The sequence below is a fragment of the Rhipicephalus microplus genome, chromosome 4, assembly GCF_043290135.1.
Source record: "Rhipicephalus microplus isolate Deutch F79 chromosome 4, USDA_Rmic, whole genome shotgun sequence".
Classification (NCBI taxonomy): Eukaryota; Metazoa; Arthropoda; class Arachnida; order Ixodida; family Ixodidae; genus Rhipicephalus; species Rhipicephalus microplus.
The window spans coordinates 215688986-215715770 of NC_134703.1; the positions used below are offsets into that span (position 1 = coordinate 215688986).

General features: G+C 46.7%; 1 protein-coding gene and 1 long non-coding RNA gene across 11 annotated transcripts in view; one reads left to right on the top strand and one right to left on the bottom strand.

Annotated features, from left to right (window-relative positions):
- LOC119172975 (cell adhesion molecule Dscam1-like) overlaps positions 1-26785 on the top strand; it is a 2235730-nt gene that overhangs the window by 1271082 nt on the left and 937863 nt on the right. For 6 of the 9 annotated variants that reach the window (XM_075891768.1, XM_075891770.1, XM_075891774.1 and 3 more), the window contains one exon: positions 16388-16502. The exons of the other annotated variants lie outside the window; for them this stretch is intronic. In XM_075891768.1, coding sequence (XP_075747883.1) covers positions 16388-16502 — 115 coding nt within the window. The remainder of the gene's footprint in view (positions 1-16387; positions 16503-26785) is intronic. 9 annotated transcript variants of the gene reach the window in all.
- LOC119172503 (uncharacterized) lies at positions 7324-13561 on the bottom strand. 2 transcript variants are annotated; one of them, XR_012894692.1, is made up of 5 exons: positions 13489-13561; positions 13304-13379; positions 12040-12140; positions 11569-11626; positions 7324-11410 (listed from the first exon to the last, which is right to left on the bottom strand). It is a non-coding gene; the product is annotated as an uncharacterized LOC119172503 (long non-coding RNA). The 2 variants fall into 2 exon arrangements; XR_005109964.2 differs by having other exon boundaries at positions 13304-13516.

A 26785-nucleotide genomic window follows, 5' to 3' on the forward strand; every position in this document is an offset into this window, starting at 1 on the left:
GATGGTACGCAGACGTCGTCGTCGACCACACGTAACACCCTGGGTTCTTGGTCTGGGTCATGGGTCACAGACTTGTCAGCGGCGAATGTGATCACACCATCACGTATGTTGACCACAGCACCGTACTCTCTTAAGAAGTCCATTCCCAGTATCATAGGTTTGCAGCACTCCGGTAGGATCAGAATTGTGGCTACAAAAGCCACAATCTCAATCGTGAGTCTTTCTGTAAATTTTCCCGTGGGAGTCATTATCTGACCTCCAGCATTTCGGAAATAAGGGCCCGTCCAATCCATCCTGACTTTCTTGAGTTCGCCTGCCAATTGTGCACTTATTATGGAGAAGTCTGCACCCGTATTGATTGATTGATTTGTGGGGTTTAACGTCCCAAAACCACCATATAATTATGAGAGACGCCATAGTGGAGGGCTCCGGAAATTTCGACCACCTGGGGTTCTTTAACGTGCACCCAAATCTGAGCACACGGGCCTACAACATTTCCGCCTCCATCGGAAATGCAGCCGCCGCAGCCGGTAATCGAACCCGCGACCTGCGGGTCAGCAGCCGAGTACCTTAGCCACTAGACCACTGCGGCGGGGCTCTGTACCCGTATCGACTAAGGCCGTCACTTCAACGCCGTCAATCGTCACAGCGAGGTCGGCAGTCACACTTTTCTCGGCGGAGTCTTCATCGTCGTCTCTCACGTGTTTCGGCAGCAGTGGGGGTTTTTCGGCAATTCAACGGCTTGCAACCTTCCCCCCAGAGGTTGCTGCTTCCAGTTACCCTGCCGTGGGCTGGGAGACCGACCTCTGACGGCGTCAGCAAAACTATGGCGGCTTGGTGAACGAAAGCTAGCCGGGGATGGTGAGCGCGTCCGGAAGGTAGAAGAGCCTTCCCGCCTGCCAGCTTGGTCTTCGTCGATGGGGGCACGGCTTTCGTCGAACTCTCGGCGCGCAGCTGTAGGTGCACTACCGCTGTATTCAGCTCGGCGATGTGGGCAAAAACGCTAAATGTGCCCTGGCTCTCCACAGTTGTAGCAGAGTGGTCAGCGATCCGCAGTGCGCCATATGTCGGTCTTCCGCATATAGGGTCGCCTGACAGAATCCTGCTGAGCCCAGGCTGCCACAGGATACGGTTCGAGGTACTGCGGCACTGGCATGGACGTGGGTCGACGAACAGCGTCTGCATAGCTGTATCTGTTCGGCTGGTAGGATACATCTGGAGCCAATGGATGACGCACGGCGTCTGCATAGGTACACGAGTTTGGATGATGCGGTGAAGCGGAATATTGCTGAGGAGAGGCAAACGCTTGTCGAAGTTCATGGCGAACGACTTCAGCGACGGAGGCTACCGTGTACTCCTGCTGCGGCGGCGCCTGTGACTACAATGTGTATTTTGCGTTCTCCTTCGCGATCTTCTCACACACGATCTGTCTAATCCGGTGGCTTAGAGTAAACTCGTCGCTTGCGGTAAGTGCGGCGGCGCCTGCAGCTGCGCCGGTGGTCGGGCGATCAGACTGTCGGTACCGTTGCTGCAGCGCACGCTCTATCGCGGTGGCCTCCCTGGTGAACTCGACCAACAAATAGCTGCTCTTTGACGCCCCTCATGAGATGGCTTAGCTTTCGAGTCTCGGGCATGTTGGGGTCCGCGCGGTGGCACAGACGCACCATATCCTCAGCAAACATGGCGACGCTTTCATGCAGCTGTTGCGTGCGTCCTTCAAGAAGGCGTTGTGCGTTTTCGCGTCGGTCCACGTTACCGAAGGTGTCAAAAAACCGACGACAAAACTCCTCCTATGTCGTCAGTGTTGCCTCCCTGTTTATAAACCACGTCTTCGCGCCGTCTTCAAGGGCGAAGTATACGTGGAAGAGCTTTCCATCGAGACTCCAGTAGTTCGATTTAGCTACCCGTTCAAACTGCTCAAGCCAGTCTTGCGCACCTTCGTTTAGGCCGGCCATGAAATGGTTCGGGAATGCGCATGTTCTGGACCGTCACCTGTGCAGGACTCCTTGCCATTTCTTGAGTAGGGGTGGCTGTCGGAAGTGTTGCTCCCTTTAGTAGGCCAAATTCTGGTTCAAGACCTTGAAGGCGACGGCTTCAGCGGTGCACAGGCGTCTCCACGCGTGGCTGTCTCGCAGGGCTGGACTCGGGGCTTCTCACAGGGGTGCTGATCATGAGGTGGTAGTACCCAGCTCCTCCACCAGTGTCGGGGGTTATAAGTTACGGGGGGGGGGTTTATTTAAAAACACAGACAGTTGAACTTGTAGAGACGCTCTCAGAGAAGGCCGCAAAGATTGTCGTCTTCATCACTCGCCTGCGCTGCGCCTCTCGAGCAAATCCACGTTCTTCATTGTCGTCGCTATCTCGCGGCTAAATGCAGCTATGCACGCGGCAATATATATATATATATATATATATATATATATATATATATATATATATGACGTATGAAGGTAGCGATGGTTAGAAGCAGAGGAGGAAGAAGTGAGAAAGGAATAAACATGGCGTATGAGCCAGGCCACGTCACCCGTTCATCGTAGCGTCACACAAGTCGACAGAATGGAGACCTGCCTGCCCCTTCATCAGTCACTCATCATCGACGCAGTTCCCCAGAAGACACCCTGACCATACATTGACTACCGAATCATCGCCTAGAAGGACAACGACCGGCACCATGTCAAAACCATCGGCTGACCTCGACATCCCCAAGTACACCGGATCAGCGGACGACGGAGCCGTACAGGAGAGGTTCAACCTGTTCGAGGTCCACGCCACCGCTGCATCCTGGTCGGAAAGGGAGATGATCATCAACTTCACTGATTACATTTCAGGTGAGGCATTCAAGTTTTACCTCACTCACATCTTCGAGAACGATGAGTCTTAGCAAAAGATAAAAGAAGAAATGATCATCTGGTTTCAAGACTATAATCAAGATTCGGTTACAACCAGCCAAACCGATGCATTCAAATTCAGTAATCACAGTCATACGCAGCCTTCACGCATTCGAGCACAGAGCAGAAGTTTACAATTCCCGTCAGGCGAAGTCAGTCATCTGCTCATAGAAAAACATCCCAGCAGTTTTTCTGCAAGGCCCAACCTTCCACCTGGTTTCGCATCTGCGCAAATATCGCCAACGCTAACCTCTTCCATGCAATACACAAATCAAGACAATATTCAAGCACCCAATGTACTTGACTCTTCATCTTGCTTACGTAAGCCACCACCTGGTTTTGAGCCAAGTAGCTCGTCTGGTGCTCGTTACTCTCATCGCACCCCTCAAAATATCGCCGCATACACAACAGACCACCTGAAATATCGGCCAAATACCTTGTCAAGCCACTGCCATTCCGAAAGCGGTTGTACTTCAGGAACGCTTGGCTCAACTCTCCCGCAAAGAAACAAACATACGGAATCGGAACCACATCAAGCCATGTTTGCGGTGATGTCATCCTCAGGAACCGAAACAACCGAAAGTCGAAGCAGTACGGAGTCACCATTGTATGAAAGTCTCACCAATAAAAACGAAAATGTATTTGCTGCTTTTCTTGACACAAATCATGCTTGCATTCCACTCGTAAAAAATGCTGGTACTACCAACAGCGTCTCCTTATTTAACGACGATGACCACCCGCAATTTTCTCGACACCCCTCACCAAATCAAGAAAAGACGACGACAAATGAAAACTTCAACGGAAGCACGCTCACAACTTGAACAACTTAAAAAATTAAGAAGTTTGATCCAACGGCCATTTCAAGAAAAAAGACGTTTCCGGATGAAGGAACACCGCCACAGACGCTATCTGCGCCAGCGGTTACACAGACGACAACACCACGGAAAACGCCCAATAATACGCGGAGCAACTTCCTCCATGCCGCCAGCACACGGGCATTTAGCCGTCACCATCTCTCAAAAAGCACGCATACTAGATACAATGCATCTGTCGCCGTCACGACTCAGAATCCAACGCATTAGACATCCAACCTTCCAACGCTACAAGTACTCCCAACCTTGTTCGTTTTTCGCTACTATCCAGGCTGTGTCATCATCATTTTCCACGTCGAATGCATGGTTATGCTCTCCAGAACGCAACAGCTAACCTCGCCCACATGAGGTCTCCTAGATCTCACTGGACTGCCTTCCCTGTGAATGTTTTTGTGCAAGTGCATGGAACTGCCGTGTTACATGGAACTACTCTATTTTGTGATATTTTTTACTATGATGAGACACCACTTGTTCATGCTTCATAGTCTGTAGCTCGCGCATTCTTTCGGGTAGAGGAGGAATCATGTGACGTATGAAGGTAGCGATGGTTAGAAGCAGAGGAGGAAGAAGTGAGAAAGGAATAAACATGGTGTATGAGCCAGGCCACGTCACCCGTTCATCGTAGCGTCACACACACACATATACATACACACACACACACACACATATATATATATATATATATATATATATATATATATATATATATATATATATATATATATATATATATATATATATATACGAGTAGAGTGGCGATCGCGTAGTGGTTAGAGCATCCGCCTCGCATGCAAGAGGTCCGTGGTTCAAATCCCGGTGCCACGCAGTTCCCAACCGAAATAAATAAAAAATTTAAAAAATCCGTGTGTTGATGGAACTGCATTAAGAAGCCTGGGGTCCGGCCTCATCGGTGACCACCGCCGGGAACGCACTTCCTCACGAGAGAAGGATTGGCCACCCTGGTGCAGTATCTGGCCACTACCTCCCACATGCATACGTAAAATAACTCACGGCCCTCCGTCCCCAGCAGCTGCGAAGCAACTGACCACGGCGGCGGTCAGATCTGCAACGCAGCAGAGGGTGCTAAGAATCTCTGGATCCGGACAGGCCGCCATTGGAACCTGAACTTGGCAACGTTTAACGCTAGAGCGTTATCTAGTGAGGGAAGTCCAGCTGTACTATTCGAGGAACTAGAGGGTGTTAAATGGTATATAATAGGGCTCAGTGAGGTTCGGAGGACAGATGAGGCCTATACGGTGCTACAGAATGGGCACATTCTTTGCTATCAGGGCTTGGCTGACAGAAGAGAACTGGGAGTGGGGTTCCTAATTTACAGAAACATAGCTGGCAACATAGAGGAATACTATAGAATTAATGAAAGGGTGGTAGGTATCGTAATTAAACTGAATGAGCGATACAAGATGAAGGTGGTACATGCTTACGCGCCTACATCCAGCCATGATGACGCTTCAGTTGAAAGCTTCTATGAAGACGTGGAATCGGCAATGTGTAAGGTAAAAACACCGTATACTATAGTGATGGGCAACTTTAATGCAAAGGTAGGGAAGAAGCAGGCTGGACACCAGGCAGTAGGAGAATATGGCATCGGTACTAGAAACGCCAGAGGAGAGCTACTAGTAGAATTCGCAGAATGCAATAATTTACGTATTTTGAATGCCTTCTACCGAAAACGAGGAAACCGCAAGTGGACATGGAGGAGCCCTATTGGCGAAAATAAGAACGAAATAGACTTTATAATGAGTGCACACCCAGGAATCGTGCAGGATGTGGAAGTGTTTGGCAAGGTACGATGCAGTGACCACAGAATGGTACGGTCTTGAATTCGCCTAGACATGAAGAAGGAACGAGAGAAACTGTTACGCAAGAAGCCAATCAATGAGCTAGCACTGAGAGGGAAAGTACAGGAATTCAGAGTGTGTCTGCAGAACAGGTACTCGGCTCTTAGTGAGGAAACCAACCTTAGCGTAGATACAATGAATGATAATCCGACGAGTATCATTACGGAATGTGCAGTGGAAGTTGGAGGCAGGGTAGTTAGACAGGACACTGGCAAGCTTTCCCAGGAAACGAAGAACCTAATTAAGAAGCGTCAAATCATGAAAGTGTCAAGTACAACAGACAAAATAGAACTGGCAGAGCTTTCGAAGTTGATTAATAGACGTAAGGTATGCGATGTAAGAAGGTATAGCATGGAGAGAATTGAACATGCTTTCAATAATGGAGGAAGCGTCAAAGCAGTGAAGAGGAAACTTGGGATAGGCAAAAGTCGGATATATGCACTAAGGGACAAAGAAGGCAAAATATCTACCAATATGGATAGGATAGTTAAAATAGCGGAGAAGTTTCACAGAGATCTGTACAGTAGCCGAGACAACCATGACCCTATTATTATAAGAACTAACAATAACCCCGACGACACCCCACCAGTAATGATTGAAGAAGTCAGAAAAGTTTTGGAGAGCATGCAAAGAGGCAAAGCTGCTGGTGAGGATCAGGTAACGTCAGATTTGCTGAAAAATGGCGGACAGATTCTGTTAGAAAAACTAGCCACCCTGTTTACGAGGTGTCTCCTGACGGGAGGAGTACCAGAGTGTTGGAAGAACGCTAACATCATCTTAATTCATAAGAAAGGAGATGACAAGGAATTGAAAAATTACAGGCTGCTCAGCTTGCTCTATGTAGTATACAAGCTATTTACAAAGGTAATTGCTAACAGAGTAAAGAAAACACTAGAATTCAATCAACCAAAGGAACAAGCAGGATTTCGAACAGGCTACTCAACAATTGACCACATTGATACTATCAATCAGGTAATAGAGAAATGCTCAGAATATAACTAATCACTATACATAGCCTTCATAAATTACGAGAAGGCGTTGGATTCAGTAGCAATATCAACCGTCATGCAGGCATTGCGGAATCAGGGCGTAGATGAAGTATATATAAACATTCTGGAAGAAATCTACAGGAGATGAACTGCTACCATAGTGCTTCATAAAGAAAGCAACAGAATACCAATCAAGAAGGGTGCAAGGTAGGGGGACACAATCTCCCCAATGCTATTTACCGCGTGCTTACAGGAGGTTTTCAGAAGCCTAGAATGGGAACAGTTAGGGATAAGAGTTGATGGAGAATACCTTAGTAACCTGCGCTTCGCATTGCATTGCATTGCTGAGTAACTCAGGAGACGAATTGCAACTCATAATTATGGAGTTAGACAAGGAGAGCAGAAAGGGTGGTCTTAAAATTATTCTGCAGAAAACGAAAGTATTGTACAACCACCTCAGAGAGGAGCAGCGCTTCGAAATAGGTAATAGTGCACTTGAAGTTGTAAAAGACTATGTCTACTTAGGGCAGGTAATAACCCGAGAGCCGAACCACGAGCTTGAAGAAACTAGAAGTATAAGAATGGGGTGGAGCACATTCGGCAAGCACTCTCAAATTATGACAGGTAGATTGCCACTATCCCTCAAGAGGAAGGTATATAACAGCTGCATCTTGCCGGTACTTCGCTACGGAGCAAAAACCTGGAGACTTACAAAGAGGGTTCATTATTTATTTATTTATTTCTTTATACAATACCTCAGGCCGCAAATTGGCCCAAGCAGGAGTGGGGGAGCTACAGAGCCGTTAGAACAATTACACAATCTTTAGCGAGGTAAAAACAATAAACAGGACAATACAAAATATTTTGAAAACACTGTAAAATATTAATACAAAATTTTACAAGTCAAACATCTGATCAATAGATTTCAGCACATTGTCAGATGAAAGAATTTCAGCTTAAGTTGAGGACGACGCAGCAAGAAATTGAAAGAAAAATGGTATGTGTAACCTGAAGAAACAAGAAGAGAGCAGAGTGGATTAGGGGACAAATGGGGGTTAAGGATATCATAGGTGAAATAAAGAAGAGGAAATGGACACGGGCCGGGCATGTAGCGCGTAGACAGGATAACCGCTGGTCTTCAAGGGAAACTAGCTGGATTCCCAGAGAAGGGAAGCAGGTTAGGGGGAGACAGCAGGTTAGGTGGGCAGATAAGATTAAGAAGTTCGCGGGTATAAATTGGCAGCAGCCAGCACAGGACCGGGTTAACTGGCGGAACATGGGAGAGGCCTTTGTCCTGCAGTGGACGTAGTCAGGCTGATGATGACGATATATATACGGTGACGCCGCCACTAGCGCTGGTGGTAAAATCCAGCCGAGAGTGTACATGTAATTGCTGTCGCAATAAAAATCAGTTGGCACAGTACGAGAAAGCAATCCGTTTACGCCTAACGTTTTAGCTGTGGCACAGTCTTTGTCAGAGAAAGAATGACACTGCCTTTGAGAGCCTTCTCACGTCAGAAGCCGTGGTATGGCAGGAAGTTTAGACATAATTTATTTTTCTCTCGTAAGTTTACCCTCTGGTTTTTCCGGGTAGTCTGCTAGTCTGTCTGCCCATCCGTCCATGCGTCCGCCCGCGCATCCATCTAGTGAACACTCGAACACCGCCATGTCCCATTTTGCATACCTGTGGCACATATCTGCTCCAGAGCGGGTATGCGCCACCAGTGGCTACGTACGACAACATCATAAGATGTACAGTACGGTCCACAGTTAGGGAGAACACGCGATCACGCGGCCGGTGGCCCGCGGGGCGCTAACTGCTGGCGAGATTTGGAAAGGCGGAGCATGCGCACAAAATTAGCAAGGGCGGTTCGTGCCCTGCGTCGTCTGCTACTTCTCCGCCCAAGCGCTCGGCACGCGCTACGTTATGCTACGTTATGTTGTCATGCCATGCTACGTTATGTTGTCTGCTGTCCAAGGCAGCCGGCTGGTTCGAGCGTGGTGCAAAGCTTACGAGTAATATTTCTGTGAGCATTGACACCATAGGTTACGCAAGGGAGAAGCTTCGTTATCGCTTTCACACAATTCCACAGCTGGGGGGGGTTATTCTTGGCTCAACAAATTTTTGGTGGTGCCCGTTCCTATAGGTGGCATGGCCAGGGCACCTGAGGATTAAAGGCTTTTTATAGTCAAGCTCTACCGTAAAGAATACAATCAGTGTGCTGTCGCTGTCGTGGTAACCAGGCCATTGAAGACCCTGATGGTGCTAATGTTCCCCCCCCCCTCCATTCACCTGACTAGAACGTAATTGAAAATGTGTGGGGTAGGATGAAATCATCTTCCATTCTCCGCGACAAATCTGTGGATGACCATTCGGCTATTGAAAACAAAGAGTGGAAGCGGCTTAAGCGCGATTCATCCTTTCTGGAAGCTCTCTGCAGATCTCCGCCTGCAAGAATGAAGGCCATACTCGACGCTGGAAGTGATATCAACCGATACTAAACGACGCTTTTCATTCTTATAAGGTTAAGAGGCCATATATCCGGCCTGGTTCATCTTTTATCACAAAAGTTTGACGAGTAAATTTGCTCTATCGTGCTAACCATATACTATATACTTTCGTATATAGTATATATATTACGATATACTTTCGTGCTTACGATATACTATTTCATCCACAAGTATAGTGGTTATGGTGTTCCACTGCTGAAATGCAGCACGGGATTGAATTCCAGCCACGGCAGCCGCATTATAGATAGAGGCTGGAATATCCAAGACCCGAGTTCTTTGATTTAAACCCCAGACATGCACTGTAAAAAATTATCAAATTGACGGTGAATATACCAGCACCTCTATTTCCAAGCTTATGGCCATTAAAATGACGACAAGCTGTCATTTTAAAGTGACAGCACAATTTTATCATTTTAATGTGTCTCCCGTCATTTTAAAATACAAGCAAACCGTCATATTGACAAAATTTACATAAAAAATTGACAGGTTGCCATTTTCAAACGATGGCCTAATTTTATCATTTTGATGTCTTTCCCGTGATTTCAAAATACAAGCGAACCGTCAAGTTGATAACATTTACGTCAAAGTAACTAAAGGTCTTCATTTGAAAATGACGGTATTCTTCGATTATATTGATCTTTTTTTTATTGAACCTCATACACAACTGAACTCTCCAATTGACAACCTTTGATCGTCAGAAGTTGTCAATTTTAGATAAAAGTAATTACCAATTAGTGTCATTTACGTCTCTTTGTCATATAAAACTATTATTAGATCATCAATTTAGCATTTTCTTTGTAAGGTGACAGTAGGCTCTCCATGCATTGTCGATAATGGCTCATGAGAAGTGTATTCTGTATCATTATGAATTGTAGTATAGTCTACGTCGCCATGCCAATGTCAGTCGACATGGGTAACACTGCATAAAATATACAGCGAAAGCTTTTGTGAATACTCGCACATTTATTCTTCAAAATATTTTTACAAGGCTGAGCACCCTTCAAGCTACTCCGCCGACTCTGCCTTTAACAATGCGTTTAGTCGGAATGATATGCCCTGTGTATATGGGAACGAAAATAGAATAACAAAATAAATTCATGCTCCATAAACTGTGCCAGTCACATACTTGGGCTTCAGAAGTTAAATGCCTGAAATATGTCAACTGCACTAACTTGTGTGATACCGACATTGCATTATGAAATTATAGAACGCCAGACAGAAATTTTGTGCAGCAAATGTAATGGTTTTTGTTATATGCTGGAATTAGGGGAACATATAAAACAGAAAACGTGAACACATTACAGTATTGTGAAAAAGTTGTTCTTTTTATAAAAAATTGGTAAACATGCAGCATATGGAAACTTATTGCCAAGGCAAAAATAAAGATAAAATGAGTAACCTATCAGAGTCGTTAAAGAGTAGCACCTTGAGAATAACGATAACACTGTATCATTATAATTGATCGAACCAGCAATAATATATAAATCAATTAGTGTGACACAGTTTCACCTGGGCACCTAAAATTCAAAGTGCCGTCTAGTAGGCAACACAAAATTCTGCGAAATATAATGGCTCAAAAACTACTACTCGCATTCACTTATACCTGCACAATACTCTTTTTTACATGGTCGGAGATGGTAGAAACTTGACCGGGTGCACTTGATATGAAATGACCCAATACATTTGACATGGCCACCGAAATGGTTGAACACTGTTTAGAATGACCCAGGTGTTACCCATGAATAAACACACAACACCTGTCAGTAGAAATAGCTTTGCAAACAGATATTGCTCGAGAAATAAAAAGAAAACAACGTTAAGGAGCAACAAACTTTCATGTGCTTTTTGAAAAAAGACATCCTTAGTAGGAAAGGAAACAGGAATAAAGATCGTAGTTCAAGTTTGCTGGGATAGGCACAATGTTAAGAGACAAGCCATTCATGCGCTATATGGCGCAATTTAAAGGCGAACGTATTCAACAGAAATCTATCTCGCTGGGTCTTTAGACCTAAAGTGGCTGGTGAACCTAATCATTCATATATATGGAACAAACACTGAATTTTTGCAGTGTGAGGTAGCCTCAATCTCAAATTTTAAGTGCATCCTACCTGTGATACATTAGTGGAGGAAGTTGGAACTGCCTAAAGTCCCTCTCACCATCCGCATATAACACAGTTTACATATCAATCAGGCCATTGAAAAACAAAATTTCGGTTGGAAATTTCATAATCACGCATTGTCGCTTGAGACGGCCTTTCCACAAGCGTGCTTGACTTCTTGAAGGCTGCAGCCTAGAAGAAGACAAGTTTACTTGTCAAAACATGTACTCCAGTGATACTCCACGTTCTCGAATTTTCCATCTCTATCTTTCCAAGACCTTTGCCTGGAATAACAAGCTAAGCTACACAAATCATATTTTGAGCAAAAAATTTCTACTTGGCATACTCACCAATGACACCTAGATAAGGTGTTGCTGATATCCTGTCCAGGCTTTCTTCACCGGCATGCTGGGAATTCACAAGCAAAAAATCAGACTCGAGATAAAAATTATAATAACCGGACCTATCTAAATCCCACATCATAACAAAACTTCTAAGGGCTGCCTTGCATTCTTTAACATAGGAAGCTGATAATGCATTTGATACTACAAGCTTACACACTGTTCAAGGGGAGAAAATACAGGACAAAGTAAAAGATAAAAGAAAGACAACATTTCGACTTCTATAAAGACCTCCTCCACAATGAGGCCATGCAACTGTGGCTTGGGAGCATGGGGAGAGTTGGCCTGGACATTAAATTTGAGGTATTATAGTAGAAGACATAATTTAGGATCTGGTCTGTCTTTACGAATGAAATGCTTGTGTAACCAGAAATGGTAAAACAAGTATACAATAAAAAAATTAGGATATTGAGTACATACCTTGCTTGCCAGTGTGAAAGTTGCAGTAATACACCTGACCAAATATGCCTGAAGTTGACCTGTCTACGCCAGAAGGTGTCTGTTGACCCTTCAGACCAGGCCTGCGAACCAAAGACGGCTGAAGCTATTAGCAGTCAGTGAATGATGTCTATTAGACAGTTGCATGCAGTAACTTGCGTACAAACTTGCAAGCACTTCTAGAGCCATCCTGAACCTACGGCATTTTAAGTGCTTGCACATGTCGATAACGCTGCATCTAACTACAGTTTCTCAAGTTTTGCGAATTTGTGTCTGCTGGTTTCATATGCAGTAAATTTCTTTTAAATATTTCTGTCAGCCCACGCAGATGATTGCTCTTGGTACAATGTTTCTCAAAATACACTTTGTTTTCCCATGTTGGTCTTTTTTGCGCTACGTATTTAAACTTCCGTCTGCATTTACAAGCTAAGGTCACTTTTGATTGCGATTCGTGAATCAGGGTAGAATTGCCCAATCGCAATCAGGTACCATCGTCTCCCTTTTATGCTGGCTAGTGGTCGAGAACCAGAGTAAGAAGTTGCGGAAGAGGTGCAGTTTTCAGCCACAGTACCAGACGAAAAAAACTATTTCTGGTTGACGTATAATTTTATGAATTCGCGGCTGTATAGTCCACATTATTTAGTTTTTCAGAAAAGTGATGATCATCATGAACTTATAGCGCAGGTATTATGACGTACAGATGAAAAGGAAGAACAAAAAGTGCTTACGAAACATCTTCATCAGGTACTCTCAATGTATTCAGCGGTACATAAGATGATCACACGCTTGACCAATCGACTCCGGTCCTTGCACAATGGTGCAAGGACCGGAGTCCTTGCACCATTGAATCGCGATCCCTTTGAATCGCGATCGAAAGTGCGCGATAAGTGCAATTCAAACGCGCTAATGCTCCTCGTATGCTCCTGTTTTCATTCTTTTTTTCAAAAGAAAGAGGGCTTTTCTTTTTTTTATCATTAGACAAGCTGACGCATCGCTGCACGTGGTTCAGCCTCAGCGCGAAAGCACCTCCCAAGGCGGCGGTGTCGAGCTATCTCCAACGGTGCATGCACGTCGCTCGAATGCATACTGGAAGTAGAGCATTCGCACAGACGCGCGAAAGAAGTCAACTCCACAACCCGCGAAAACTAGCGCTTGCTCCTTGGTCACTCGCAAACTAGGTGACGTTTTAAAACCATGGACAGCCGAAGGATGGAAACAGACGAAAGAAGTATATAGGCACACTCACCTTGCTCTGGAGTTTAAGCTGGAGCGTCGAGCAGAACGCGCTTTACATGGGCCCTTGGTCTTTCAAGTACACCACGCTAGAAAGAAGACAAAATGGTGCACCAAGCTGCAGGCTTCTTCCCGACACGGAAAAAAAAACCGCATAAAGGTCGAAGAAACACGAAGGAACGGGTTGGCAATGCATACCCCGGCTCCCTCGGCTGTCTGTATTTCTCCCTGGCTCAGCAGCGACGGCCTCCTTTCCACTGTCTCGTGGAGGGGTGACCTCAAAGGGGCGAGAGAGAGTGAGGTGTCACATGACGTGTGGTAGCCAACCGAATCGCACTGGAAGCTTTTCTCCTTTTCTGTCTTTCGTCGTTGCTTCTCTCCGCTCGCTGAATGACGGCGGAGCCCCCGTCCTTTGCGTTTGACGCCGACGACTCGTCAAACTGACGGCACGTTCTTATAGTGTGGTTGAAATTTCTGGAGCTTTCCACTGCGTCGCTCATAATCATACCACTGTTCTGCGATGTTAAACCCCAACATTTATTAGTATTGAAATACAACGGTGCAGCTGACGCTTTATTCAAGCAACAGCCAGATGGCGCCGATGATGAAGAGGAACGGGGCGAAGACTGATGATGGTTATTGATAGATGAGGAAGATGACGTACAATGAATTCTCACACTAATTTCCCCCGTCGACGGAAGCGGCCAGCCTGGCCGCGAATTACACTGTGGAACGCATACAATAGGGCTTGAGACAGGAAACGTGCACACTCTCTGTCCCGCGGCAGCGTTGGTCAGTGGGGACATGAACAGGTGGGACACGGTAGTTCACCGGTGAGGTCTGTTCGATAACTTTGTATGGGCCAAGATAGCGTGACTCAAACTTTTCGCATAAGCCAGGCGTTCACGCAGTAGTCCACAGAAGTACATTGTCGCCAGGGCGGTAGAGAACGACGCGGTGAGTGGCGTCGTAACTATGTTTGCGATCTTCTTGGCTAGCTTCGGTGTTTACACGGGCAAGACGACGGCATCGAGCAACGCGGGACAGAAACTGGTCGCAAACGAATGGTGAAGAGTTGACGGGGCCAGAAAAAAATGAAACGTCGAGTGGTGATGTCGGTTGGCGTCCGTATACTAGGAAAAATGGAGAATAGCCCGTAGTTCGTTGAACTGACGTATTATATGCATACGTGACAAAGGGAAGTATGGCACCCCAATTGCGATGGTCCGGTCGGATATACATGAACAGCATGTCAGACAGCGTGCGATGAAATCTTTCCGTTAAGTCATTGGTTTGCGGGTGATAGCTAGATGTTGTTTTATGAACTGTTTTTGATGCTTGAAGAACTTCACTGAGCGTGCTTGAAAGAAATGCCTTTCCCCGGTCGCTCAAAAGGACACGAGGAGCTCCGTGACGTAGGTAAATAGAATGCAAGAAGAAAGTTGCTACTTCCAAAGCAGTTCCTGAAGTGATCGAGGCCGTCTCAGCTTACCGGGTCAAGTGATCAACCGCGGTGACGATTCTCACAGTATTAGGTGTTTATTAACATGCTTCTAAACATAATTGTTTTCATGGCATGTAGCATTTAATCGAAATTTCACCGCTGTCGGTGTGAATCACATTGTTTCGGAACTGGTAAGATACCACAGCAAGAAATAAGCTTGACCTTTCGTGTGCCTGTTGACTACGTAACAGGGCGCCGGCTGGCCAGCAACGAGATGAATCACACCACGGAAAAACGAAAGTGCTCGGCAAGCGCAGGGCAAGAAAGTAGCAGACAAAACCCGACGAGCGCTGCTTTTGCGTTTTTTAGGGGTGAAGTTCTTTATAACGGCACCCGTTCATCCCTCGCAGCCGTTGTAGTATGTAACAAGTATAACATTTTACCTTCCAAGGTGGTGCCGGTGAGAGATTTATTCTATGCGTTGTTGAACAATAAAAAATAGTGCTCAATGTACATGACAATGGCTGCTAATGGGGAATGAAAAACAGGAGCATCCGGCTTTTGGTTAACGCGCACGCTGCCATCCCCATTAGTGATCCCCATTTTCGTAGGTTTAACGCATTACACATGAACAAGTTGCACATTCACTTTGCTTTAGGTAATTATTTTTAAAGTCACGTCACTTACATGCGGCGCAGGAGCCACTTCTATGTGGGGCAGGCTGCTGCGCCGCGGGCCGCCGGACACGCTGCCATTCCGGCAACGTCTGCAGTGTACTGCGTAGCATCCGAATGATATCAGGGAAATACATTGTAATCCGTGAGAGCCATAGACATAGCATTCGGTGTTTCAGAAATTTTCATCGAGACAATGCCACGAAAATACCCAAAATATATTTTGACGTTTGACGTGCGTGGATTATGGCACGAAATTTAAAAATGAAACGTCAACCTTCATTTTCTGCGCTATTATTAACCTTGTATTAATGAAACCTATGGCATGAGACCTCTGAAACCACCCCGCTGCGGTTGTCTAGTAGCGAAGGTACTCGCCTGCTGACCCGCAAGTCACGGGATCGAATCCCGGCTGTGGCGGCTGCATTTCCTATGGAAGCAGAAGTGTTGTAGGCCCATGTACTCAGATTTGGGTGCACGTTAAAGAACTCCAGGTGGTCGAAATTTCCGGAGCCCTCGACTACGGCATCTCTGATAATCATATGCTGGTTTCGGGACGTAAAACCCCACATATGATGATGACACTTCTTGGAGCGCAGTTCTTCAATATAAACAAAGTTAATATTTCTGTATAGTGTGCCTTTAAATTATGCGATGAATGGTTTTTACTTCACGCCCCGCGCCTCGTTTCCGTCGTATCACTTGCGAAGTGCAACAGACACTGTGGATACATTTCTAATCTTCGATTTTTTGTCTTGGGACAGCGCGTGCGCAAGAACGCGATAATGGCTTCTGTTCAGCGCATGCGTCCTAGAGGCTAGCCTCTTTTTCGGTAGCTGAGCTTCCTGGGTCTCCACTTATTAAATGGTCCATTAACATTACAGCATTGAAGTGGCACGAACAATAAGCTCATGACAACGATAGAAGACGCTTGGTTACTTGCTGCCCCCTAATACATTTTTGTACGTGATATGCGCAGTGCCTGCCCATATTGTTGATTTCGACGAGATCCTCCACGTGGCTCCATCCGAAGATGTGCGCCTGAGCTGCCGTTTCCTGGGTGCCGCACCTGTGCACTGGGAATGGAAGCATGGGTATTGTCTTTTCATTACCTATTCTCTATTCAAGTAAAAAGTTTATGTAGTGAAGGTAGGGAAACATACCAGTAAGCCAAAAACGCAAAAATATTGACTTATCGAGGCATGATATTCAGTCATATTATGAGTTCGTGAGCCATGATATTTGATGAAGCAACGCACAGAAGGCTACAATCTCGCACACATGCAATGACGCTAGTCAAGCGTGGCGTGTGGCAGCTTGGGCTAGTTGGTATGGCATGACGATAGTTATAGCGCGAGAACGAAACGATATTTGTGCCATATGGTTTTTATTACGTTGTTACTGTCTCCTCTATATATTTTCGTTTCTGTGCAATAAACTTAGCGCTCGTGTCTTTCGTGTCCTTCTTGTCTCTGTGTCGTCGTATTGTTCTCGTGCTATATCTATCGTCAGGCTAGTCAAGCGCTGTACTGCAAAAGATGCTTTACTGTCAAAGCATCCGGCTTATGTAGGATAACACGTAGATGCGCACTGGTAGCAGTGAACATGATCAAGAGCACATAAAGCGTTTAAGCGATGCACAGATGTGTTTGTGATAAAAACTGCCAAACAGTAAGTAGTAATGACATATTTATTTAGAAAATCTGAAATTAATTATTATTCAAAACATATTTAATAAATTCAGCAGGACCCGCCATTGCAGCATACCTGGCTTAGTCCCAAACCGAGGCACACAGACTCAGCCTATAAGCTCCTCGTGGGCCCACCAAGAGGCCATGAGTTGAAGGCCGAAGTTGGAACTTGTGTGGTTTCTATGACACTCCCCCGTTGTGCTGTCCGGAAGAGAATCGTAACTTTGGACCATGAGGTGCTGTAGAGTGGCAGGGCTGTCGCATGCGGAGCTATCTTGTTAGAGCAAACGTTGGCTATACCTCTTTGAGAAAGATGGGCATAGGGTGCGACTCCAACTGTGAAAAACGGAGTACAAAAGCTAGCTGAGTTTTGTTAAGCATATAATGTGCAGAAGGAAAACATCTGCACGACAATGCAGATTGTTTCTTGATATCATTAAACGTCCGCGAAATGCCACTCAAGTAGGTGGAGCCGGAGGAGAGGGTTGCCTTCGCACACGGCTGTTCTTGGCCGTCTCGTTGAAGTTGACCTAAATCTCCTCTGTCATCTGGACCCTCCACTACGGCATCTCTGATAATTATATGGTGGTTTTGGGATAATAAACCCCACATATCAATCTACTCTGTGTTATTCATGTGCGCAGAGGACCAGTGGAGTGAGTGTGATGAAGTCGTGTGACTGAAGATATGAAGCACTTTGGCAGAAATCGGACTTTTCATATATGCCCGTGGGGCAGCCTTAAAATCTCTGTATAGGGCTTCTGTGCTGTCCTGCAGCAGCTACAGCGCGATGGCAACCAGTTTGGGCACCCCCAGATCGGTCGCTCGGAGAGATGACCAGTTGATGAGCTTGGCATCAGGGTTCACCACAGCAGCGACGAAAGCTTTCTGGCGGCACCAACAAAGGTGGTGTCGGAGCCATCTCGGTGCAGTGAAGTATGGCAGCAGCACAAGCCTTCTGGTGTCCAACGTGCAGATCGGATGTACATTTTGGCATCACTGCTACGCTTAGTGTTTGCCAGTTTTCTTTGGGTATACATGTGTCCACGAGGGTGGATTCTCAGCTCAGTGAAGATCTTCCTTCTGTCGGGACAGTGAGAGAGTTGTAAATTGCATTTAAGGCCGCGGCTATTTTTTTATGCTGTTGTGTACACCTACAGTTAGTAAGTTCTCCATGTGCACCTTGAGAGGAAACCACAAAGCCAATTTTCAGCTTAATTCTTTCGATCAGAGTCCACTTTGTGGGACTAGTCAAGCTGCCTACTTGCAGCTTTTATCCCACCATTCTTGTTGTTTAAACATGTTTTGATATATGTGGCAATAAAGTTCACTTCACTTCACTTATACTCTAACATGGAATAAATCAAGTGGCGGAGCTAAGAAACGTGAATCAGGCAGTAAATTTGAGGTTATTTTCGTTCGAGAGAAAGCCGGGTTGAGCTTCGCGACTCAGATCGCGCCGTCTTCGATGGCTCCCGAAGAACACTCCATCGAGTTGGAAGATAAGAACAAAGCTTTTATACAGGTATGTACAGCGAAAGTGACCCCAGAGGGTACGACAGCAGCAAGGATGGCGTCAAGTCGGCCAGATTCTCGTAGCAAAAGACGACGCTCGCTCTCCTGTCCACATCTTTCAAGCACTGTTCCACCCTGCTCACAGCTCGTCGCCGCACCGCGCTAGTGTAGTAGCTAAGGTACACGGCCGCGGGCGCACAGGTTGTGGAATCCAATCCCAGCTGCGGCGGCTGCATTGCCGATAGAGGCGGAATCGTTGTAGGCCAACGTTCTCAGATTTTGGTGCACGATAAAGAACCCCAGGTGGTCGAAATTTCCGGAACCCTCCAATACGGTGTCTCCCATAATCAAATTGTGGTTTTGGGACGTCAAACCCATATATCAATGAATGCGCACAGCTCGCCACCTGCGGTCGTTGACTGATCATACACAAGAGTTCTTTCATGAATACGAGGGGAGGGCGGGTGAGTGCGGCAGTCCCGCCGCCGAGGAATGTCGATGTGTGGATTAAAAGGGGTTCGCACAAACTGCAATCTTAAACCTATCTTCCAAGATTCTATCACTAGAAGGAACATGCAAGAAAAAATAAAAGAAATTGTCGCGCAAAAGGCAACATCTCTTCAGGAAAGCGACAAAAAAGCATTTGCCCGCACATGCGTATCTTGCCGTGAGGCAGCGCATATATCGCACAGCTCAGTTTGAAATCACGTCCAGTGTACGAAAGTTCACTTTGCAGTACAGCATCTGCACGACAAGGACAGGGATTTTTCTCTGTCACAAAACCTTAGGACCACAACAGTGCCCGGGCTGGTCAGTCACCCCATCCCCGTGTGAGCTTTGCGCCTGCCTGGAGGTACGAGAGCAAGTTGTGGTCGGCGATGACAGTCAGCTCCGTTCTAAAAGAACGTACCTCGAATTCATTTAAGGCCCAACGCCTCACGTTAAGTGGTAGTCCACTGCATCTGCGCCAGCGTTAATCAATAATTATCGAAGGTGATCGGCACCTCAGAGTCGTCATCTTGAATTGGCGCCAAGTAGCACTTGCGCCTACGATGGATGCGTCAGTGCAGTGGCAAGAGATATCGTCGCCATAGTGACTCCTACACTTCCTCATTGTCACGGTATTTTTTGCAAAAGTTGACCGCGTCGCTTTGTGGCTCAAGTATAAATGCCTTTGGGTTCTCTCTTCAGCCTCGACTACTGCTTCCTACACTGACCCTTGAGCTGTAAAAGACTCAGCACTTACTGGAGTGGGTCAGCAGGCGTTCGCGTGTTCACCGGTGTTTTGTCGGGCTCGTTGCTATACCGGGGTCACTGTACCCTCCTGTTTTTTACGTGTGGGGCGCGCGGCTGATCCCATTTGTCAGCAGACATTAAGCAGTCCGTGTAGACCAATCTGTTCTTGAGCGCACACAATACCGGTATCGCGGTGTCGATATCATGGATCGGAGAACCTAAACCCTGTTTGATAGAGGTACGACGGGGAGCTTCGCCTCTACTTTCTCACCGAAATCTGACACCGAATGTACGGTACCATGTGGTTTAATGAGGTGATCTGGTATACTGCTTGCACACAACTGTTATGCCTGCCCCTGTGTCGACGACAGTATTCAACCGTTTCTCCTCATAGTACAGTTGTACCGCTTCAAGGGTTGAAACCCCTTGTTTTCTGCCACTGACTGTGACGCGCGTGGTTCCTTTCTCGGTACGCTTTTCGCATTTTGAGTTATTCCTGTCCAGATGGCTGTCTCCTTGATGCCACCAGGCAGGGGCACCCTTGTGAGTGCGACAGGTTCTTGCCTCCCGTTGACGGCTTACCCTCTCTTAAAGATGATAGTTTTTCTTGCGAACCTTCGACGCAAAAATTTTAGTCTGTCTGTCTGTCTGTCTGTCTGTATGTATGTCTGTCTGTCTGTCTGTCTGTCTGTACAATTACCCTTACGGCATCGGGTACTTGAAACGGCCGAACCCATCCGCAGCGACCACCAATGTTGCTCAAGAATGAGCTTTCATGCTTGTGCAATCGTAAAAAAAAGCAATTATTGCGCATGTCTGGGGCACCATAACAACACGCATAAATTCTGCATATGCATCTCTTACTAGAAAACGCATACATAGGGAATTTTAAGGAGCGTAGCGCTTATCACACTGCGCTTACCATGCAACGCTTGCACGGAACGGGGAGGGTTTCCAACGCTTTGCTGAGACGAGATGGTGGCGGCACCTACCCGTCGCCTCGTGTTCTACAGCTTATCACCTCTGAGACAGGCGCGCACGGCCATGGGCTTTGTTTAAAAAAAACTGCTAGACGGCGCTCATGTCTCACGTGTGACATGACTTGATGCGCTCGTTCGCCTCCGCTGCACGCTTGAGGCATTCTAACGCAGTGCCTCCAGAATACCATTCACCCATTTTCTTACGCGTAACATAAAATAAATGTTTTGTTCACTCTCTCCACACGCAAGATTATCGTCTTTCGACAACATTTGCAGATTACATGTATATACGGGGCCAATTTTTTTTTGCATACGTGCTTGAAGCTCCACTTTTTGGGATGACTTTTGTTTGTTCAACATCTCGACGTTCTCGTGGAATGGTTCTCTTTTGTTCGATGATCCAGATTTACTGAAGGTGCTTTCTTCTGCGGTAGCCTCTTCAAACGCTTGAAGGAAACTAACCATCTCCTTGGCTATCAAACAGTCTTCCTCTTCACGCAGTTTAACATATTTAATCGTTTCTTGGGTTAGGCCTGTTTTTATCTGGTCGGAGACCAAAGGCCCGAACAGGCAGCTGAAAGTGGAGGTGTCGCTTCAATACGTATTAGCTCAAAGAACTCTCTGTGTGAGATACAAATGCCCTCCATGTCTCCCGGTGGCGTTTGGTAGCACTAACGAATTACCTCTTGTATTCGGCTGCTGACAGTTCGAGTTCCTCAAGTACAACGCGTTTAAAAGTGCCGTAATTCAGAGGTTGCTCTAGTATGAGTCACGCGGCAAGGTACACTTGTTGGGCAATCAGAGGAAAGACAAGGCAACGCCAGGAGTTTCTCGGCACGCCGTGCGCCTTTAACGAGCTTTTCGCCAACTTAGAGAGATGGGCACCTCCCCATTAGCGGCATATTGTGAAATGCGCCCGTTTAATCGGCCCATATTGCTTAAGGAGATTCATTTGGCCGCTACGAGGCGTCTTGTCACTCCCGATACCTTGTGTCGGCGGTAGGCTATGCTTCTGAAGCTGGGCAACTTGCAGCGTAATCTCTGAAAATCGCCGCTCTTCTTCAGCGAGCTTGAGCCTGCCTCTACTCCATTTCTTTCCCGGAGAAGGAGGAAGTGGATTCACCATAGTTCCGGTCAACCACACCATCTCTGCTCTCATTCCTCATTATGCAAATGTGGTGCTTGTTGGGGTGGAAAGACCCGCATCTAGTGAGAATGTGAGCGGGCAAGCTCGAACTACACCGAACTCATGAGGAATGTCACCGAAAGGTCTCACCAGTGCACTTTGCTGGAAAGGGGGAGGGGTGCTCGCGACCTTGATTTCTGCCATCCTGAGTGGATATAGCACTAGTCATTGTCGCGTCGTAGCTTGCTCTGTGGTTGTCTCCCGTATAGCTTCTCGGGGTGGTCCTTGCGGGGACGGCTGCTGGTTGCTTGTGTGATGCCTACCGGGTCCTTCGGGCACTTGCGATGCTCCGCTCGTGAGGTTAGCCTTCACATACTGCTGATCCGGTACTCGCAAGCTCCTTCATTGTCGTCCTCAGATTTCCTTGTTCTAAGTCCTCATTCAGTCATTGTTCAGGGTGCGGTGATCCTGCTCGACTGCGCCAGCGAATTTTATGTTAATTTTGCACGAGAGAAGGCTGGGCCGAGTTTCGCGACTCAGATAGCCGCCGTCCTCGACGGTCCCGAGGAATACCCCTTCAAGCTGTAAGATGAAAACAAAGACTTCATACAGGTCCGAGGATGACCCCTTCTAGCTTGACAATGAGAGCAGACTTTATGCAGGTATTCACAGCAAACGTGACCTCAGTGGGTTAGAAAGACAACGCTCTCTGTACACCTTTAATTATTGTGGTCTCCCGTCCAGCAGCTCGTCAACTGCGGTCGTTATCTAACCATAAAGACGCGTTCTCGCAAAAACAGGAGAGGAGGGCAAGAGAGTGCAGAAGTCATGACTGCTCCCGCCGCCGAAAAATTTCGACAAGCGGGAGGGGAAGCACACAGAGTGCGATCCTACACAGCCTAAGCAGATTATCTTCTTTGAGTCCTCAAGGCTTGCTGGAGACGCTAAGGGCTAACCTTAGGGCGTTCTTTGTCTTGACTGATATCATTAAGGGCCGTTTTGTTGCACTGATTTCACTCCACGAATATCCCCAGAACACGAATGGATTCCATTCGGGCTATGACAGAACCGTTGGCAGTGCCTAGGCATGTTCGACCAGCCGTGGCGAGAAGGAAAAACTTGTCCTCGTGGGCTCTCTTTTTCATGGTAGAAGAGCTCGGTTTTTGTCGGCGAGCATCTGAGTCCAGCTGGGCTTAGGTAAAAGTCAGTGACGTTACCGGCTCATTTGAGCGCCGCCTCAAGTTGTCCATCGCTTTCGCTGCAGCAACAGATTGTAACGTCATCTGCGTATATACTGTGACTAATCCTCTCTACTTGCGATTGGTTAGTTAGTCTAGCCATCGTTAAAAAACGTGGGAGAGGTAAACGACACCTGTGGCTTGCCGCGGCTTTCGAGGGTGGTCTCTTCGCTTATATGATCGTCATTTTCGAGTCATGCAGTTCTGTCTCTCAGGGATCGCCTGCCAAAGTTGTACATCCACAGACTGAGCTGTAGCCGGGCAATGTTCTCGAGGGTAAATCTGTGCGAGATGATACTTTCTTGAGAATTAATTCAAGGATTGCAAGCGTGTGCCTCGCCTTGTGTCGAAGAAATATTTCTTCATCAACTGCACCGCGTGCAGCATGAAGGTGCCCGGATGGAAGCCAATCACTGGGTAAGCATAGACGTTGGTCGAGTGGAAATGACAAGGTATATCAAGCAGGGCATGTCGGCAACCTTCCCCACGCAGTACGTGAGAGAATTGGCCGTAGTTTGTCGATTCCAGGAGTTTCGTCAAACTTGAGGACTATGTTGGCTCTTTTCACGAATATGGGACGCGTCCGCAGTGCCAAAATTGTTTGACCTGGTCAGAACATAATCGGATCGAGCCACTGCCTAAGGTCTTGAGCTTTTTATTGGTTATTACGTCTGGGGCGGTACGTGATTGTACACCACGGTATTGCGTTTAGTTGTGATTCAGCGCATGGAGACAAGGCACGAAAGGATTGAAATAGACAGTCCTTCACTCATGAACAAGAACTATTGCCAACTCGCCCAACTTTCAATGTTTCACAGGATCTATGCTTCGGCGCGCTTCCTAGGATAATGATAGTGAGGGATGCAACTGACATACTTAAGTTTACATTTATCAATTTTCTCAGGTATATTTTCTTCATTGTGTTCCTTGCGATAACTTCCGTACCTGATAATGTGGGAGTAAGGCTGAAAAGTCCGCTTCGGCGTAGTGTTGTCGACAACAGCGCAATGGTCCGGTTTGTGCAGAAAAGTGAACTGTGCAAAAAAGCACATGCCCTTCTGCAAAACCAAGTGCCAGCTCCAACGTTGCATGCACGGGGGGGGGGGGGGTTATCTGCAATTTTTCTTTGTCCTGCTACAATTTGGACATCGGTCGCATGGTCAGGCGCCTAAACACGCCTTTTAGGCAACACGAACGTCACTTCTCGCCTAAATATTCGGGACAACTGATGTTTATTGATGGGTGTGTAGCCGTGCTCTTTCTCTAACAAGCACAACCGTTGTGTGCAATAAACGATAGTGGAAGAAAATACTCGAGGTAATGAAATGAATATAAATGTGTTATTTACCGTTCGGTATCGTTTTCCGAGAAACCGCACCGATAACTTGATGTATTCATTTACTTGAGCAATTTTCATCCGAAACTAGTCACATTTGTGTATCTCTTGTTTTTGTTTTTAGTGGTCTCGATCCTAATCGCAGCTCTCGGTGCGCATGTGCATGTAACCCTTGTTATGAATGCGGTACTACCCGGTCTCTTGTGGTAGCGTGGTCTAACCGGGTGGAGGAAACGAACGCTGACAAGAGGATACGAAAAACAAACAGCTTTATGGCACTATTTACACATATTTACAGAAAAGAAAGGTTAGAGGTTTCCCGAACCACGAGCGTGGTGGTTGAACCGTTACATGGTTCAGAGCGACGTCCAGCACTTCGCGGTGTCGTTTTAAGCCCTGTCGGGCTCCTCCTCTCCGAGTGGAACACCAATCACACACACACAACAGGTAAGGGGGACGAGCATGCACGGTCCACGTGAACGTCCAATATTGAGTCGTGAACACTGCACTGGAAGGTGGCGTCAGCAGGGCTCTTCTTCGTCGTGTGTGCGCCGCTTGTCGAGAGGTCCCACGATCCTGACAACGTACATCAAAGGGTCTGCCACAGAGCTCGCCTAATTAGCGGGGTGATTTGCGGTGGCCGCCGCGGTCTCTTCCAGGAAGATGTTGTATTTGTTGTCCGCTCTTGAAAGGTTAACGGCGTCGTGGCGACACGGCGTCTCATCCTCCGGCTAGCAGTGACAATGCCTGTCGGGCATAGGCTGCCGGCCGGTCGTTTACTTGATTGGGGATTAGAAGGAGCGCCGCTCTCCTGTCAGCTCTTGCACCGGTCGCAACAGCTTCCCCGTCGCCAGATGAATCACCGAGGTCATCAGGCACCGCTGCTGCTTGAAGTTACGACGAAAGGGTCCGCATTTGAAAGTCGGGAACTCGCCTTTGCTTGCCGCATTGTCTGGGTAATTGCTCAAATCTTCGACAGCGTCTGGCCGACTGGGCGCCGAAGGGATTGAGAGCCTCCCCAGTAGATCGGCTTACGCACAATGGCGTCTGCCCAGACGAATTTCCGGGCCAAACTTAACAGCTTCTCCGCCGCCCGGAAAATCTCGGCTGGCCAGCGCTCCCAACCGCTGGGCACGAAGAGAATGGCTGGTGACGAGGACGAGGGCCTGGCTTTGACCTTCCAGCTGTGAACTCGTAACCAACTCCAAAACCAGCTCACAATGATCGACAACAGCAAGGCTAACCACACAACACAATACCATGCTGAAGTCAAGCACATTGGACCCGCTTAAAACCCTCCAGGCTTCTCAACACAAAAAGGAAAACCTGTACGCTAAAATTTTGAAACAAATTGGTGCCGCCAAAGTTACAACAATCATGGACGTGGAGATGCTTACGAAAGATGTAACAAATTGCCGTGTGAGAAAAGCGCACAAAGGCAAATACAATTTGGCCCCAAATAACCATAATTACACTCTTTCAAAACTCACTTTCTCCTGCCATCTGCCCTACTATGTTGTAACTAATCTGATAACTCAACACTAACTTAATAATACGCAACTACATGGTTTTCATACAAATGCTGCCTAAACCTACAAAACGTATCTAGGGACATTTTTCATTCAATACTTAACGTAGTCATGAGTGCCTACTTGTAGGACACCCTGACGCCAATGAAAACTTACTCGCAGCAGATCAAACTGCGTCCTATAAATCCTAAAAATGTATCTCTAGCCTCAACATTTGGTGAACGCAACGCTCTCAGCTCAAGTGATCATATGATCCCCAAGTAATCACAAAAACAACAATATGAAGGGAATAAACTACACGCTCATTTTTTAAATGTAGCGTCATGTCAGCTCATGTTTCTAAAGAACGCACATGACTTTGCTCGGCGCCCTAGCATGACATCTTACTCTCATTCAAAGAGCGCTAGCATACCAGCACACACCTAACCAAGGTAAATCCCTAAACACGCGTCTGAACGTAAACGTTTACAAAAAAAGACATCCCGCACACAGAAGAAATAACTGTAGATGCTATACACTTCAGGAGCATCCCACAGAACTTGCGTTTTATGCTAAAAACGTTTTATCTAACGAATCACAACCATGAGCATCTCGAAAACTGCATTTGGGTTTTATTTTAAAATCTTTCTTGAAATGCTCAATTTACTCTCTAAAGATGGTCTAACCTTTGCACTACACCAAAAGAGCACGAAGCCTACAAACTTCGGCTCTGCTCAACAACATTAC